General features: G+C 28.0%; 2 protein-coding genes across 3 annotated transcripts; both read right to left on the bottom strand.

Moving 5' to 3' along the window:
- Positions 1-906: 906 nt before the first annotated feature.
- On the bottom strand, positions 907-9,802 carry LOC107162455 (uncharacterized). 2 transcript variants are annotated; one of them, XM_015509365.2, is made up of 15 exons: positions 9,006-9,802; positions 7,585-7,637; positions 6,270-6,431; positions 6,108-6,203; positions 5,918-6,033; positions 5,621-5,860; positions 5,440-5,552; positions 5,151-5,320; positions 4,920-5,056; positions 4,708-4,858; positions 4,490-4,641; positions 4,295-4,435; positions 4,016-4,225; positions 2,318-2,513; positions 907-2,256 (listed from the first exon to the last, which is right to left on the bottom strand). In XM_015509365.2, the coding sequence occupies exons 2-15, from the start codon at positions 7,610-7,612 to the stop codon at positions 2,120-2,122; spliced, it is 2,049 nt and encodes a 682-aa protein (XP_015364851.1). In that variant the 5' UTR covers positions 7,613-7,637; positions 9,006-9,802; the 3' UTR covers positions 907-2,119. The 2 variants fall into 2 exon arrangements, with proteins under 2 accessions (XP_015364851.1, XP_015364848.1); XM_015509362.2 differs by having other exon boundaries at positions 9,537-9,802.
- A 2,034-nt stretch (positions 9,803-11,836) lies between these two features.
- LOC107162447 (motile sperm domain-containing protein 2-like) lies at positions 11,837-16,025 on the bottom strand. Its single transcript, XM_015509348.2, has 11 exons — positions 15,867-16,025; positions 15,421-15,542; positions 15,062-15,208; positions 14,333-14,516; positions 14,110-14,273; positions 13,858-14,042; positions 13,667-13,739; positions 13,482-13,606; positions 13,225-13,413; positions 12,800-12,937; positions 11,837-12,247 (listed from the first exon to the last, which is right to left on the bottom strand). The coding sequence occupies exons 2-11, from the start codon at positions 15,488-15,490 to the stop codon at positions 12,113-12,115; spliced, it is 1,410 nt and encodes a 469-aa protein (XP_015364834.1). The 5' UTR covers positions 15,491-15,542; positions 15,867-16,025; the 3' UTR covers positions 11,837-12,112.
- Positions 16,026-19,457: the final 3,432 nt, after the last annotated feature.

The raw sequence follows: 19,457 nt of genomic DNA, 5'->3' as shown, positions 1-19,457 counted from the left end.
CAACATTTCCACACTGTCGTTTTCGTATGGAATGATTTATCATTGAATTTAACTAAAACACGTCCATTACGACATGCTCGACAACTATTGTACAGGAGTGTGATACCCACTTGACACATTATTTAAATTATAAATTGTTATCATTTTTTTTTGCATTTTTCATTCAAATAACCAATAAATGACAAATAAATTAAAATTATGTTTTCTCTTTTAAATATATTTAATCAAACTAGATTTATATATTTTTATTTTTATTATTTATTGATATTCTATAAAAAAAAATTGATGTTTAATTTAATAATATGGAAGATATACAGATGTATGAAATTTTTTAATCTCTTGTCATCCAGTAGCTGATTTAAAACTTAAATTATAAATAATATAGTTGATAACTAATTAGGTATGAATGTCCGGTTATAAAAAAAAAACAAAAAGTATATCTTTAAATTATAATTACAAATTTTGTTAATTTTTAGTTACTTCTGGTTGTTACATGTTATTGTTTGGTAGCATTAACTGGAATGTTTTAACATTTTTTTAAAGACACTAGCACCGACCAGTTTGATTTTGCTAAAATTTAACAAAAATTATTAATTATAAGATGACTTATTATTCATTTTTTAATACTGACGCCTTCGTTACTCTAGAACTTTTCACATTATTTTATGTTATGCAATTTTAAATATTTTTTCTTTATTGAAGTAAGAACTTATGATAAGCTTTGTAATACATTTTAAAGCTATTACATGCACATATTATCATTATGCAATGATATATAAATCAAAAAACAAGTTTTAAAGTCAAAATAAATTAATACATTTTTCATTGGATAAGAATAAAAATTATTTAGACACGAACGCAATATTGTAATAATAATTATCAGGTTTAAAATAAAATCAACACACATTTCTTAATGCTATATTGTACTTGGACTTTATTTATAATCAAAGCTAGGATGCCATTTAGAAACAACTATTAATTACAATAACACTAAAATAATTAAGAACTAATATTGTAATATTCTGTTTACATATCTAACAAGAGTATATTTATGTTAACAATAGTTTTATTTGTTAATTGCATAACAATCAACGGCACTCAATATATTTTAGGAATAAAAAGTGCTCATGCTTACAATATAACTGGACAACTGGCACACAATATTAAATTTAATTAATTTTATACTTCCACGATAATAATATAAACGGGACTGGGAATGTAACTACATAATTTAAAAATATATTATCAAATAGAAACAAAATTTATTATAATTATGAGTTAAAATTATGTCAATAGAGTCCTATAAGTAAGAAATATTTATTTACAAAATAAAATTAGGAATCGTTTAGTGTTTATAAAGTAATACTATATAAATCTCTTTATTCAAGATAAATAAGTGCAGTCTTTAAAATATTAAATATTTTAATAAAGGTCTTTAGGTTATATCAAAATACATTGCAAAAATTACTACACTTTAAATAAACATTGGATAATTAAAATATATGAATTTCAAAATAAAAAAAATCTTTACTCTATATGTTATTTGTAAACAACGCTAGGTAATAGGTATTTATCTACTTTTTCAAATTTTTCACACAGTACAAAATGCAAAAAAATAAGTTCGCATATAATGCAACACAAACCAGCGATGTTGAATTGACTATTAGTTTTGTTAACAGTTAATTGGTACATTGTTTACTTATATTATATTCAATAATAATTCGAATAAAAAACAATTTTAAATCATAGTTATAAAATAATTTAAACCATACATGAATATAAACACGCAAATTTGTTAATTACTAATGACTTAGTTTAAGTAATTTAAATAATTATTTTGCAAAACACAAAATTGAATAAAAATAAAAATAGATTACATGTAGACAAATCAATAACTATAATGGTATAATATAAATTGGGTACTTATTTCAAAAGTTTAAATATTTTTAATTAAAAATAACATCAATAATAGGCTTTAAAAAAAGAGCAGTTTGTTCAATGTATTACACTGTACATCAATTATGATATAAAAACTAAAAACATAAAACTCGGTATACAACTAATATAAAAGGAAATGTAAAGTTTGAGTAAAAATTTTACACTATAATTATAGTTACTTTTAACCACCTGAGTTTGTTGTTTCTTCTTCATCTTCATCATCAAAACCGAAACAATTTTCAACACCGTCACCACATTCTTCTTTCACATCTAATAAAGACGCTGTTTTTAAAATGGTAAGGTCTTTTTGACTTGGAGCTGTTAAATAAATAATGTCATTTCAAAACTAAATTTAAAGAAAATTTAAATTTGTACTTACAAGAAGATTGGTCAACTTGTTGTATTGATACACTTGTGGATGTGTAATTGTCTATCTGATCTTGACCATCAAGTTGAATCACTTCAAGTACTACATATTGCTGTCCATCATCACCTTCTACTGCTACAACTCCAGTTTCACTTGTTGGAATACTTGTGTCCTCCTCAGATTCGTCCTCATTAGCTGAGTCTGTATACTGCAATAATTTATCATCAAGAATTAATTTTAAATATTATCCGCATATAACCACATATTAATTACTAAAATATATTTTATATGCTTTATTGTGCAACATTCAATTTGGTTCCCATCTGTCACACAACGTTCACATATTGTATGTATAAGCAGGCCTTGATTGAAGCAGCGAGCTACCGAGAAAATGTTGGTGGGTCGCTCAAAAAAAAAAAAAATGGATTGTACGTGTTTGGGCAATTGTTTTATAACATAAATTTAAATACATTTATTTACCTTGATGTGGTTCGTAAAATCTAGGACAATTTAAAATTTTCATTTGAAAATATGGGTATGGGTATTTTAGGGTGGGTTAAAAAACTTCAACTAGTTGGACCAATACCTTGTCTATCCGGCATTATGTATATGTACGCATCACATATATATGTGATATATTTCAAACTTATATTTTTAATCTGATAATTTTGATAAATCAATTCAATGAAAAAAAAACTGCAAAACTAAGCACCAAGCGTTTAGAAATTCATGTCATGCAAAAATAAAAAAATAATTGATAACAATAATAGTAATTTTAGTATATATTTTTCTACTAAGTTATAGTTAATTTAACTCTACACAGGCCCAGTTCAAAGGATAGGAAACATAGACCTACATAAATGAATTAATATCATAACTGCATATATTAAATTATCAATCTATCACTTACATCAAATATATTTTGTGATTGATGAACAAGAAACCGCTATCATTTGTTTATGTAGACTTACAAGACATAGTAAATAATTTAGATATTTAAAATATTAAATTTTTTAAGTTCAGCATTCAAATTAAGAACCTTGAAGTGTAATGACTTGAAATACTGGTCCCATAAAGTCAAGCTCATGAAAATACGATCTACAAAGCATTTACTGTCTTTTGACATTGTCCATACAATAATTTTAATGACCAATACGTCTTTTAACGAGACATGATAAACACCAATTTTAACAAATTATAGAACTTATACACTCTTATCAAATGAAAACGCACTGGGCAGTGGACAAATTCTTGTCCTAGTTTGCATTCAACACCACAGACCATTGCTGTTTACATTGAGCCGTCCTACATAATGTACGAATGCAGTGCGTTCTCATTTGATAAAAGAGTATACATATGAATATTAATTGAAGTTCTACAGATCAATTACTACTTTTCAAATTTAATATTCTAAAAATAAATAAAAATATTAATCCATTGGATAAAAGAAGACTATTTTGAAAATCAACAAATCCAACACAAATGCTTTTCGGTCATCAAAAATCAAAAGAAACTAATATCTACCTAATTGTATTACAATTCTTATACAAAATGAACATCAAATATCATCCACATTATAATGAAAACAATTCATAAAGCATTGATCATTTAAATTAAGCAATAAGAAAATATATTTTGTATAAAATGGTATTTTAAAGAGCTTTTAAGTAATGGTTATAGTAAATTTAGAAAATATAAAAATAATAATACCTCCAGTCTTTGTTTTAATGCTGTGTTTCGGTCATTTCCAGTTGATTCTTGCATATGAACTTCCATGTGTCTTAGTAAATTTCCTTTATGCCTAAATGATCGTTGGCATGTATTACACTGATGAGTTTTTGCATGTGGTGGAGGTGGTATATATGCTGGATTATGATACAAATTATGATGACGGCGTAGTAATTGTTTTTGTCTGAATGACTAGAAAAAATAATAATAAATATAGAATATAGAATACAATAATTATTTATAAAATTTAAAATAATCTACCTGATCACATAGTTTACAATGAAATGGTTTTTCATCAGTGTGTATTAACATGTGAGTTTCAAGATGACGCTGAGACATGGAAGCATAAGGACACAATTCACATTTATAACATTTTTCCCCTTCGTGTGATTTACAGTGAACCTATAGTATATATTCATTAGATAATATATTAATGGAAAATGTATAATTCAATACCTTATACTGGTAACGATCTGGGAACGCATCACCACATCGTTTGCACTTAATAGGTTTGTCGGAGGTATGAAGCTTTTGTACATGAATACGTAAATCTGTTTTTCGACCACATGTGGCTGGACAATGATCACATTTAAATACAGGTTTTTCGCCTAGAAACATCATAATTCAATTGTTTTTTGTACTTCAAAATATTAAAAATTAAAAAAAAAAATTACCGCTATGTATTAGTCTGTGTGTTTTTAAACTGTTGGATTGGGTAAATCTAGAAAAGCAAATATCACACTCATAAGGTTTTTCACCAGTGTGTATGCGCAAATGGCGTTTCAATTTAAATGTATCTGGACTAGCATAAGTACAATGGGGGCACTGAAAAAATATAAATGTTATCATCCAGTTATTAAAGATTATAATGCTTGATAGTAAATACTTGGTATGGTCTTTCACCAGTATGACATCTCATGTGATTTCTCATTTTACTAAGTTCTACACTGGCATAATCACATATTGTACATTTATGTGGTTTTTCATGAGTATGCTTATACCGAACATGTCTAACAAGTTCTCCTGTAATATAGGTTAATATAAATATTTATTAAAAAAAAATACTACTTAAACACAACATAATAAAAACTTAGGAAGAAATAATAATTATTCATACCTGATGTAGTAAAAGCACTAGGACAACTTCTACATTGATATGGTTTTGTACCAGTATGTGTATTAACATGATTTTGCAAAGATGTTAAAGTTTTGAAACCACGCTCACAAACAGTACACTTATGTGGACGTTCTTTAGAATGAGACTTCATATGACGAGACAACAAATACCTAAAAAAAATGTTAATTTCATGAAAAATCAAAATATCATAGAAATATTAAATGAATACAGAAAAATAAATGAACTTGGAAGACATTTTAAACCCAATTAAAAAAAAAAGACAAATTACCTTTTTCCAGTAGTATAATTACAATAATTACACATATGTGCTTGAGTTACTGTTTGCGACTTTTTAGGTACTAATTTTGGTATTTTAGATTTGTCATCTTCTTCACCTGAATCCTAAATATATATTATAATAGTAATATACTTATAATAATAAATAGATAAATTGTTTGTAAGAAACTTACTTCTATTTCTTGTTTTTTTGGTAGAGTTGGATCTTCCCCATCATTGAAATCATATACATTATTAACATCGGGATCATCTGGATCTGGATCTTCTTGAGAAATCTCCATACTAACGTTTGATGTTTCATCATTTTTATCATTTTGTTGTTTGACTACATAAAGAACGTAATTGTTGGTATCAGCGTCCGCTTGAACAAGAGTAACTGTTTGATACCCACTACCATCTCCTAAAGCAACAATCTAAAATTTCTAATATTTTACTATCTGTATGATTCATTATTTACAATTTTAATTTACTTGGGGGATATCTTTTTTAATTTTATCTTGTACGTTAGGGAGAACAATTTGAGTTACATTGTTCATATTGTTTTCATTTGAGTTAGCCATCATTTGTGCATCATGTTCTGAAAGTCCTAAAATTTAAATAAATTAAAAAAAAAAAAAGATGTGACATTTTAAATTTCAATAACTTATTATTCTAACTAACCTCCAACCATAACCATCTGACCATCCCCTGTAGTTGTTTGATAATAATATTGGACATTTTGATCTATGAAATATGCATGTTCTACTGGATCCCCATCTAAATTCATTATTTTAATTTTAATATACAATACATAATTATATAAAATAATATGAAAATAATTACCAGTTTGCACTTGTGTCACTTCATTTCCTTCAATTTCTTTATTAAACGAATCCAAGTAATTTTGTATATCTGTTATATTTTCAGAACCAGAAGTTGAAGCCTCTAGTTTTATGTGAGTCCCATCAATAGTCATAGTATTTGCTGATGCTCCGCCATCTAACACTAATAAACAATGAATAAGTTAAAGGTAGTTACTACTAAATTAATACCAGTTACCTATTTGAGAGCGATGAATTTTAATTTAAAAACAAAAATATTAATTTAATTGAAACCTAACCTAAACCTAAATCTCGCAGAGAAAATTGGTTTTTCAGGACTACTTGAACATAAATAACTTGGTTAATGATTGACATAGTTAATTGATAAGTACAAAAATATGTTATAACACTCTGACATTTCTCATTTGACAGATCCTTCACTTCCTATTACAACATACATAAGTAATGTGTGTTGGATAAGGTAAAAGTATAAATACCGGGATAACATAGGTTGAAACTTAGAACTTAAATATTGTTTTTGGCAAGTTTTAAAATATATTAATTAATTAGGTCAAACTCCAAATTTCAACTATCAATAAATACTATTGATGAATAAGATACATTTTAACTTTGTTTTATACAATTCTCAATGCTATAGTAGTCACATGTGCACTAACAAATAAAATTGTACATTGCAATAATTTTATACTACCTATCTTTAAATTTAGTTTAAATTCATTTTCATAACCAAATTTATAATTTAAAAAGGTAATAAAATATATCTCATACTACAATAGTAGAGAAATCAGTGAGTAAATCATCATAATATTAAAATATGATATATTTATAAACTAAAATTAGAATAATTTTAAACTAGGTATTATCATTTAACTAGGATATTGTGTTTTTTAATATATATTTTAATATCTAATTCAAACATTAACCATACTATATAGTTTATCTTAATATTAACTATGTTTTGTCTATAAAAGCCAGAAATACAATAATCACTTATGGCTAAACCAAATTAATTCAAAAATATCAATCAGTAAAAGTTTGATATTCAAGTTTTTACCAATTAAAAATTACCTAGGTCTTCGTGGTAATTGTAAGTTTAACCTAAAATATTATGAATTATAACTAATTTATATGAACTATATAGGTAATATTATTTATAGCATATGCCTGCGATTTAAAGCTAACATAACTTTTTCTCTGTTTATAGTATTCATCAAAATGTTATTTAAATAGTAAATAGAGATTTAAGACTATTTTCACCATTATTGGATTTGTTATAATTAATAAGCATAATATAGAGTAACAATAGACTAAATTACCTATTGTTGATCCTTCGTTTTCAGACATTGTTGAGGTCTTGTTAATTAATTACCTATAATCAAACATTCAATTTATTGGTTGGGTAATAAATTTACTATATATTACTAATAATTAAATTACTACTATGTACATAATATATTTAACACAGTTAACACTAGCTATTTTAGTACATTTTTGAAACCAGAGTACAAGTCAAATATGACCACCAAGGACTGACTACAACATTCATGTATTCAATGTTTACTTGATAAGAATAACATATCAGTTTGGATTGAGAACAACTGTATCAAAAGTTAAAAATTAAATATTATGTTTTGTTGGGCAAAAAATGCATATAACCATACATATAAGCTATGCACTACATAAAGTACTGAAACTCCTGAAGGAGTATTAGTAATGATATTATTGAATCGAAAAAAACCACCAAAAATTAATTTTTTTTTTAATAAAAAAAAAAATTATTGTTTAATATGGTAGGTAGTTTGTAAAAGGAAAAAAAGACAGTGCACACAAACAAGGCAATAAGTATCCACGTTAGAACAAAGAAAAAAGTGTAGGTATATGATATACCACAATATACTATCGTAATAACTAATAATATTATGTCGTGCTAAAACACAATATTATTATTGATTAAATCCAAAATGACGGTTTGGACCGGGCAGGAGGGCTGCACCACTGCACCACCGTGAGCCCGTGATAAGGATTAACAACAGCAACAACAAATTTCAACGACGCGTGACGTATGAAAAATTGAAAAATATGAAATAATGTCTAATGGGATCACATCTTGTAACTTTTTTCTTGGGAAGGAAAGGGATATTTTACGACAAATGCGATTACAATAATAAACATATAATTTTATTATTTGTGATACTGCGTCCCATCGAAATGACAAACAAAAGCAATCTGCAGGGGATGAAATATTAAAGTGCCGAATGGCGAATGCCAGTTCGTTCGGCAAGTAAGTAGCAATAACTAGAAAGTACGCCGGAGTCTTGGACCACCGAATTCAAATGACAAAAATGTATTTCGAACTACGGCTGGTATCAATCACTATTTTTATAGTCACTACTATACTAACTAGACCACAACTACAACTGTCTTACTGTCTAGTGTAGTAGTGTCTACTAGAGTAGAAGAGAATAGTACGGACTAGTGAATAGATACTAGACACTAGACAGCAGGACATATAGAATACTAGAAATTAGATAATGATTAATGACAATATTCGAAATATCGAATTTTGCAATATTAAATACAATATTATTCAACAGATAGGTACCTACAATAATTATAGATAAGACACGAAAGAAATCACGGAAACGTCCACGGAACGCTGCCTATCGGGAATTAAGAAAAGAGACATTGTCGCGTCGTGCACATATAAACATAATAATATTATTATTCTACTACTTACACGTTTTGTACACGGGGGGCATCATTAACAGCCGCGGCGAGACATATATATTAATCCTATGAAAGCGCCGCCACACGGCAACCGTACACATATTATTTTACGACGCGCCGTTGGCCGCGGCCGCCACCGCCGCGCTGCTCATGTCGCTCATGAACGACTCTCACAATTATTAACGACGACAACGGGTAGCGTGGCAGCGACAACGAGAGTCGAGAGTTGAGAGTGACGGCGTCTACAACGACAAACGCGCACGCGAATCGTGTCCGATCGACGACGCGACAGAAACTAATATTACCATAATATTGATATCGTATTGTGGTATGTGTATGCGAGACGAAGAAGAATCATATTCACTATAGTTTACTGATGTTGTTATTATTGCTACCGTCGTTAATGATAAAAATTGGCGAACGGAGAGTTGATGATCGTATCGTACATTCGTCGTACCTCAACACCGTTACAGACAAAATCCTCCAACCCTGTAACGTCGAGTAGGCACTTGAAGAGTAGGTATTCGTATTCTGTACTTACGCGGTGGCTGTGGATCAGTGTCAGGCGTCCGTTGAGATGACGCCGACGCTTTAATGTTATGATTATGTTACGGTTTGTCCGTTGTTGTCGTTGACGCGACTATGCGTTTACAATACGGTGTACCGTAATCGGACGGGTGTCGGGAAACGGCGACCGTCGGTGCGCGCAGCGGTTTCGGGGACGGCACGCATACGCCCGATGATGGGGACGGAGGCGGCACGGGTACGGGTGTCAAAAATCGGCCGCCATTTTTTTCCATTCCTGTCGATCTTACTTACCGTATACTGTATATTGTATTATGTCTTGTTACACCCGGTACATCGACGAGTACCCGCCTTTAATGACGACGTACTTGAACGCGGTAGTCGGTCACCGCCAAAGACGTTCGAAATGCAAATTATTTCCCGCCATTTATTCAAAACAATGATTCCAAATAAAACTAAATAAATTACTGATATCAGTGTAAAAAAATTAAAAACGACGTTGCGTAGTTTCACATTCATTTTCAGAAAATCTTAATTCAGCATTTTCTGACTAATAAAAGTTATATTCACTACTTTTTAATACACAAATTCTTTTTCCAAGTAAACGTCTTCCATAAATTAAATTCCAAATTTTACATCAATTCCTATTAACATTTGCTTCAATGCATATTTGTTGATCAAAATGTATTTATATAGTTTAGTTTTTCAACACGATTTATTATTAAAAACAACATTTGGAATAAAATTGTTCAATCAAATAAACCTATTAACTTAACCAATTCAGGGTAATAACAATAATAACTACTAATATTACCTCAAAAAATCAATATAAATAATATTAACTAGTTTAATATGAATAATGATTCCCTGAAATAACTGTGAAGCGGTAAAAGCTTAAAATTGTGTAAAAAAAGTGGCAAGTGTTGAAATGTGTACTGGACACAGGTCTTCTACAGGGTGGGCAGTGAATCGGGCGATTTAATATATTATATACGATTAAAATAAATACGGAAAGCCCTGTAATTGATATGTGCATACTATAAAATTATGTTCATCATAAAGCATAAAATATAAGCGTTTAGTTCTTTCTTCTTTAATTATCATGAATCGTTGGACTGCACAACTACGTGCGTTCGCTGTAAAAGCGTTTTATCTAAATAGCAAAACAGCTCTAGTTTCGTGGTAGCGCGGCGACGCGGCGTGTTTTCCGCGCTCATTTCGGCATTAATCGTAATCGGCCTGTGATTTTTTTCTGTGGGGATACATCAAAAGTAGAGTATACCAAACACCACTAACGACACTTGAGACTTGATGATTAAACAAAGAATACGAGAAGAGGTGACACAAATCTCACCGGAAATTCTGCGAAACGACATGACCAGTTTTCAAAGACGCCTTCACAAATGTTTGCTTCGAAATGGACGCCATCTTGCAGATATCATTTATAAAAATTAAATAACAAATTAACACTTCTTTAATGCTATTTTATATATTTTCAGGTTTTTATAGTTATTTTTAAATCGCTCGATTCCCTATGGTTGGTGTTTATTAAAGGGGTTGCTGTAACCAATGTTGAATTTGAACCTGTCTTATTCGACCTGTGGTCGCCATACTTAAAGGACCCTAACCTAACGGCTTCGAGCGCCATTAAAATAATGTTACACTTATGCGTATAAACGTAAAATCTTAAAATTTGAAATACTATAACTTCCAAAATAATGGTTTCCGCTAAAAAATTCAAACAGTTCCAAAAACAGCGTTGAAAATGAAGTCTTTTCGAAAAAAAAAATTAATATTTTTGAGGGGCTTGGTAAACCATTTTAGCCAATTATAGAATTTTTTCCATGGGGAAATGACTAGTTGGGGTCGTATGACAGTATACCTTGATCTAATAAAAAAAACTCCTTTAAAAAGTCACTAAAAATTTTCTGAATTATTCAATTCTACTACCAACAAGTACAAATTCCACAATCTTATTAACCAACAAATCCATTTAAATATAATACTATTAACAACTAATATTGATCTTAAATAATCCTACTAAACACATTTAATTTGTAGCATAGTCTTTAATGTTAAAATCATTGTAATAACATAATTTTTTTTATGAACTAATAGGTGTGTTAAAAAAAAAATTATAGAGATTCAACCCTTGCGGGCATCTAAAAAAAAAGGTTAAATATACTTTTGAAAGGATTCAGGAATAATCTTAAATTTTTGGTGATTATAGTCTCAATTGAATTTTAAATAGTGTCAAAAAGCATCCAGTAAGTGAATAATAAACAATTTGTATATTATATACATAGAAAAAATGTATGTATTTTATAATAATATTAATATACATACTTAGTTTTATTACTTTGAATACATTATTTGTTATTTATTTTCATAATATGTGTGTATACTAATATATTTATAACTTTATTAATAAATAACAGTTTTAAAGATTTTCTTTAACAAAATATCAGTCTTTTTTTTAAGAATATAAACTAATAAAAATATAAAACAAATTTACCTAAATTCACAATGATATATTTTTCTAAACAAAATTTTGTATAAATTAAATGAGTGTGACAATTAGTTAACCTAAGTTCAGTATTTATGATAAAACAAGGCCCACAAAAATCCGACTGCAAACAAACACGTTAACAATAAAATATATAATGAATACTTAACGTAACGCATATGTTGGAAAAGGATACGATTGGAAACTTCTAAAGTAGTAACCTGAAAAAAATGTAATTTAGATTTAACAAATTTATTTCTATTTTTCATTACAATAGTATTCATTGGCACAAACTAATTTAATCTGTACTGCTTAGCACCCTAAATTTTTATCCTAGCTCCTCGGATTTCGAGATTATGTTAAATAATAATTAAAAATCACGAACACAAGCTATTATCAGAAGAGCTAAACTACAAAAAAATAAAAAATGTAGTATGACAAATATCAAATTTTTATTAGTGTCTACCCACCAATAAGTGTACACAGGGGCAAAACCCTACCATCATATTATATTTAAACATATTTATATTTTTTTCATACTATAATGAATTATCAATAATATATGAATAGATGTTCACTTAATCACTTTATTATTTTAATCCAATCTCATATATGTATACACATGAGCTATGGGTACCAAATTATATGTCACTTACTCAACACCCAGTACCCCTTTCAAAATAATTTTGTAATTTAAGATTTAAAGATGATTTATAGTATTTAAAATTATTTAGTAATAAAAAAAAATATGTGTTGAAATAAAAATACTTTACCACATTCATTAATTTATTAACTTTTTCCTCGAGATCATTATTATGGTTCTGATCATACGAATTCCAATTATTTACTGTTTCATTGTCATTAGAAATTTTACATTTCAAAATGTGTTGTTCTTTGGTTTCCCATTGTATCTAGACAAATTAAAAACAAATATTTTTTTTTTTTAATTATCTTTTAAAAGGATAACTATTCATCACACAATACAGAAAATCTATAAATTCAATGGTTTAGTATAAGCTTTAACTGTTATAAATGGTTAAGAGAAATTTTTTTAAGAAACAAAATATTGAAAAAACCAAACTCTTTTATTAATCTCAATTTTACATTTAGAATTAGAAAATTGAAAACATTTAAGATTTAAGTTTAATGTTTATTATTTGTATTAATATTTTTTTAAATAAATATAAATTATAAATACCTTCCACATTTCTGCTATATCTTTGGTATCTATAACAGGAATAACAAGTACTAAAAATTTATCTCTCATTACATCAGTATGTTTTATTGACATTCCATTTAGTACAAATGTGACTTTTAAACTTTCTTGAGGGATAAGTGTACCTGTACTAGGACGAACTTTATACTTCACAAGACAAGTAGTTTTTATCTAAAAAAATAAAATTATGTATTTAAATATAAAACATCAAACTAAAAATTAATATTTCATTTTATTACTTTGAAAGCAATTGTATCCTTGTAATCATTTATAAATGTGAGGCTTGCTATTAATTCATTATAACCATTGGTATTATCTTTATTGAATGTAATTATTTCACTAGGGTTTATTTTTAGTTTATACTCTAAAACAAAATAATCATAATAAATATTTTTTGTAATTTGTTTTAACAAAAAATATTTACCTTTGGGCATATACACTATGTCTCGAATATCTCCTGAACCATTTTTTACTTCCATTGTTTCTGCAAAATGAACCTAAAAATTAAAATATTGATTTTTTTTTGTTTAACATAGTTGAGATTTATTTTCCCATCATAATTGAAGCACTAAAAGTTATAGTTTTTGGATAGTAATTAATCAATAAGTGTTCAACCTTTTTCTTGGTTTCTTCAACTTTTTTAGTTTCTGGTTCAAAATTAAACTCGTAATTGTCTTCACCGCCCCAATTGACCATTATTGATTCTTTTGATACAAATTCGTTTAAATTATGTTTACTTAGGAATTTAATTTTTTTCACAGCCTTGGCTGGTAACCATGTTTTGATTATTTTAAAAGCCGCTAAATAAAATCAATCTTGTACAACTAAATTATTTAAATAGAAAATAAAATAAATACAAGAACTTACCATTTAAAACCCATGGCATTTCATAAATTATAATGTAATTTAAAAAGGCTGGATAATACATTTTAAGTAAATTTATTAAGTAATTCGTAAATTCCATATCAAGATTACTTAAACCAGAACCCATCATATCAAAGAATATTGTAATTTGATCACCATTGGTCAATCTATAAATTATAACACCACAAATATAATACACAGATAAATTAGTTGGGAAATAAATTACCTTTCCATTCTTTCAAACCAATACACAGCGCACTTTTTACATTCCTCAGAATCTTTAGAAGATTTAAAATGCAACTTGCATCTAATGATGAACATAAGTTTACCATCTATATCCATACCATGAGGATACATGATTCCTTCCTCTAAGTAATCAATTCTTACTGTACCATTTGATTCACTAATTTCTAAAAATAAAATAATTAAGATTAAAAACAAACCTGAAATTATAAAACCTAAAAAACCAAGATTTTAGACAAGATAGTAATGTCTAGTAAATTAAGAGGACGCCACACCCGCATGTGTTGTCTCCGTTGTACAAGTGCGTAGCATACCAAATTTTACGCTCAGCAGATCACGTTTATCTCCGTTAATTTAAAATTTAGAGTGAATTGACCTATTATAAAAATTAAAGGCAAGATTATTACAGAGGGTATCTCATAGGCTTTTAATTATATTTTAATTTTTTTAACCGAGTTATGAGTATTTTTAGATATAAAAATAATTTACAATTTTAAAATAGTCATAACTCAGTTTAAAATTAAAATATAATAAAAAGCCTAAGAGATGCCCTCGGTAATAATCTTACCTTTAATTTTTATAATAGGTCAATTCACTCTAAATTTGAAATTAACGGAGATAATTGTGATCTGCTGAGCGTAAAATTTGCTATCCTACGCAATTGTACGACGGAGACAACACATGCGGTTGTGGCGTCCTCTTAAATAATTACCGTTAACACCAAATGATTTTCTCCATTCACACACATTCCACAACATGGATAATGCCTCTTCTTGATTACCTTCAGTATGAATTAAAAACCGTTTAAGCCATGAATCTGAATTGTTTATTTTGGCAAGGTCCATAGGATGAAACTCTTCTGTGGAATACAGAAATAACACAATGTTTACATTATGTTAAAATTAAAGAAATTTAGTGGTATGGATTAAAGGTAATAAATGTATCAATGATATTATTAGTTAACTAAAAAATAAATTGTCAAATTGTAAATGAACTACCTATGTGAAATATCTTAATATACATATATCTAATATACTATTGTATATTTAAAATAATATAGAGAACATTTACCGTTTTGTTCATTGAGTTTATCTTCAAATGACTGTCTCAATGCTGAAATGCTTTCAGTTGAAATATCCATAATGGTGTAAAATGAAATTAATATTAAAACATTAATTTATTGATTGTACTCTCTAAAAACAAATAAGATAGTCAACTTTTTATGCTATCGTTAATTCGAATTTCGTAGAAATACGAAAATATTGACATTGAATTACACATGTGTACTAGAGGTGTAATTGTGTTAATGTTAAACTGAAACTGTATGAAACTGTGTCCATCAGTCACTGACTCACTGTGTAATACAAATTTCACATAATCTGTGATACTATTATCATTATGTATACTGTATTTTTTTAGTTTTTCAAACGCATCACGGCACCATAGATAATATATATTATCACAGATTTTACTATTACTTCATTCTCAAAATAATATAGAAGACCCTTGTCCCTTACCTTATTTCTACCCAAGTAGTATGTTCTAACTCCTAAGCATAGAGTATTACGTTTTCAATAAATTATATAAATAACACTGACAAACGACAAGTCGACAAACAATGAAATTAGGTTTTAAATAGGTTTGTTAATTAACATTTACATATTATATAATATTATTCACAGCGTCCAGTAGGTTTGTGTGTCTATAGTCTATGTATTATATTATATTTGACATTTACTTAACCCTTTTAATAATGTTTGAACTCCAAACGACACTAAATGTCAAGTAACTCCAATACTGAAGTTTGAAGGTTATATAAATTATATAAAAACAGCGCATGCTTATAAATTTAAAAACTTTTATACAATTATGATAACGACAAGACGTTATATTATATCTATAGTAATATTCGTGGTGCATTTAAATATACTTATGCAGTTACGCGTTACGCCGTGTAGATATCTGATAATACATTGATGTAAGATTTAATCATCTATATAACAAAACAATATTAAATTAAATGCAACGATTGTAACCAATAATAATTCTAGATATATTAATAATTATAATCAGATATACATGTTTAACCTTTTCACTGCTACACTATTTATGCACTGCAATCTGTGTAGTGTGTATATATGCAATATAAAAAAGCTGGTAAGTGGGTATCGCTCTGCTGTACATTGAGGGTGTGGTCGTGTTGGACCTCTGACTAGGGTAGGTTAAATTTGAATGCAATGATAGGTACCATTGTATACGAAAAACGATTCTGACCGGAGACGGTTTATCTATCTAGGATATATTATAGATTATTAAAAATTTTCAAATCTTAGATATAAAAGGAAATTTTTTTATGAATTTCTAGGATAAAATAATTTACTAATTTTCGTGATTTTTACGTATGTTGTCAAAATTAAAATTTGAATGCATGTAAAAAAAAATTGTGGCTATATATTTATTTTATTTTTCAACTGCTATTGTAAAAATATGTTAGGAGCCTTGCATTAAATTTTCAAATCTTAGATTTAAAAAGAAAAACTTTTATGAATTTCTATCTAAGATAATTTGAACATTGCCGTAATTTTTACGTATTAAGTCAATATTTGAACTTCAAATGCTAATGAAAAAAATTGTGCCTATGCATTTTTATGATTTTTTAATCACTATAATAATAACTTATGAGGAACTTCGTATTAAATTTTCAAGTATTTTTATAGGGCCAATAAAATTTTATCGACACTTCCAAAGAAAATTTTCAGAAAAATTAAAAATTTCAGTTGTCTATAAATATCTCAAAAAAAGTCAAAATATTTTGAAAATTAAATCATGTAAAGAAAATGATGCCAATCTAAATAACTCGTGAAATTTTGAAGTATCTATGACTTATACTTTTTGAATAATTACAAATATTTAAAATCGTTTAGGATAAATCGTTATCGTTACGCTATTTCGTAAAAATTTAAAATTCAAACGCACTTAAAATTTTTCCTATAATGATGTTTCGTGTCTTTTTCTATAGTTACTTGAAGGAAAACTAATAGTAAATTAAATGTTTTATTTTTAATCCTTAGTTATAAACACAAAAAATTTTATGATTTTTCAACTTCAAAATTACTTGCAAATTTTCGTGTTTTCGACAGATTTCGTAAAAATTTGAACAATAAACGCTTAAAAAAAAATTGTGACTTACGATTTTTAATTTTTTTTAGCTACAATAAGAACAACTCATAAGGAACCTTTAAATTTTCATGTTTTTTTGGTCCTCCAATATTTTTTTGCTGTACACAGACACAAAAAAAAAAAAACACATCATTGTAAAATCAATATACTCATCACTCCGTTCAGAATCTAAAAAACAAAATACATATTATATTATTATGGTAATAATGTAACAAAAACTATATCCACACTAGTGATCTAGATAATTTATAATCACTAGTATAAATTTCCCTGTGGCCTCCCTCCGTATTTAGGGAATATAAGAGTACATATAATAATATAAGAGTATATCTACTATCTAGTTAGTATTAAAGTCTTTGGGTCGGCCTGGCTATGCGTCCGAGGCACCTCAATTTTTTTCAGGATTTTATAAATCTTTTATTCGTCGTATCTGGTTTATCTAGATTCTAAGGATTAGGGTCCCTGTTAAGTATTTATGGAAATATTAAATCATACGTAATTTTTTTGCCACTTATTCTTTACAGGGCCCAGGTCCACCGTTCTCTGAATTTAGGGCCTTTATATTTCATTATGGAACCCTTTAAAGAAACTAATCCATGGGACTTGGGTTCGCCAGGCTGACACTGTTCATAAAGAAACAAATAAAATCAAAACTAAATTAGTAATACTGCAATGGTAATCCGAAATTATTCTTTATTCTTAAGATGTAAAGTATAAACGCATTAAACACCACAAGTTAAAAGATAATAAAGTGAAATAGTGAGCACTTTAAAGTCAACATTACAATGAACTAATTAAGTTAATCACTTAGGTAGTTGCATAGGCGCAAATAGACAAATTATTTTAGGGGGACTAAAGCCCCTCCTATAATATTTTCTAAAAATTATATATTCTCAGTAGTAATTAATAACTTTTGAACTGGGGGGACTTAGTCCCCCCAAGCCCTCACCTATTTGCGCCAATGGGTAGTTGGGTGGTTGGGTCACGCAAGTAGTCTACACAGTATATTATTTAAACTATTTGTTACAACCTAGTCTGGCTCACAAGGCACAGGCTTCAGAATTCAGAGTAATAAAAATTCTTACTGAATTGTTGCCCATTGAAAAAAGTTTGAACGGCAACCAAATATTTACACTTTACAGTCCACGACTAAGTATTACCATTGATTATAAATAAATACTAGTATTTATAATCAATGGTATTACCAAACTATTACGATTTACGGCTATAATAGATTAATAGCAAATACCTAGGTATTATGATTATGAATTTATGAATGACATTTAAAGTACTTATTTGTATTTTTTGTTGTTTTTATTATATATACAAATACAATATACCTACATATTATAATCTATCTTAGATCATGTACATGATAATAAAATGTACCTATCATAATCGTGTGTCCGTGTGAAGTTCGCACAATACACTACGCATTGTAATATTATGACACACAATACAACGACATAACACGTGTGATTGGGTGAGTAGTGAGTACTGAGTACTGACTAGTGACACCATAGACTTATAATTCTATGAGTGACACTATTTTTTTTTAAAGTACTAGTTACTAATCTCTGAGTTACACAGCCAACAGAAATACCCTATGAAAATTATTATGGATTAATAATTAATATGCTGAGTATACAACATAAAATTAACACAATAATTAATATGCTGATGGTTTTTTATAACATAAAATTCATCGGCGACTGCTGAGTTTTAACCATGTCATGGTAAATATAATCAATATTTAATTTAATTATTTTTAACGAGGTTTAAATATTTCAAACAGTGCGTATATCCTAGAAAAAGGGATGATGATGATGAATGATGAATTCATACTTATATTCAAAACAATAATTAAACATCAGGAAATACCACCTACCTACCTATAAAAGCTTATCTTCCTTTTCTTAGTCTAAAAT

This window comes from Diuraphis noxia, unplaced genomic scaffold (assembly GCF_037042655.1).
Source record: "Diuraphis noxia isolate RWA-SAM2 unplaced genomic scaffold, SU_Dnox_SAM2 contig0002, whole genome shotgun sequence".
Taxonomy (NCBI): Eukaryota; Metazoa; Arthropoda; class Insecta; order Hemiptera; family Aphididae; genus Diuraphis; species Diuraphis noxia.
This window is presented reverse-complemented; position numbering and strand designations above follow the sequence as displayed.

Excerpts from the sequence above, each read along its gene's own strand:
- LOC107162455 (XM_015509365.2), bottom strand. The coding sequence starts at position 7,612 with ATGTCTGAAAACGAAGGATCAACAATAG. Across the intron at positions 5,321-5,439 it reads AATTATACTACTGGAAAAAG|GTATTTGTTGTCTCGTCATA; the intron begins GTAATTTGTCTT and ends CATTTTTTTTAG. Across the intron at positions 2,257-2,317 it reads ACAAGTTGACCAATCTTCTT|CTCCAAGTCAAAAAGACCTT; the intron begins GTAAGTACAAAT and ends TTTATTTAACAG.
- LOC107162447 (XM_015509348.2), bottom strand. The coding sequence starts at position 15,490 with ATGGATATTTCAACTGAAAGCATTTCAGCATTGAGACAGTCATTTGAA. Across the intron at positions 13,740-13,857 it reads TTGAAGAAACCAAGAAAAAG|GTTCATTTTGCAGAAACAAT; the intron begins GTTGAACACTTA and ends TTTAATTTTTAG. Across the intron at positions 13,607-13,666 it reads CATAGTGTATATGCCCAAAG|AGTATAAACTAAAAATAAAC; the intron begins GTAAATATTTTT and ends ATTTTGTTTTAG.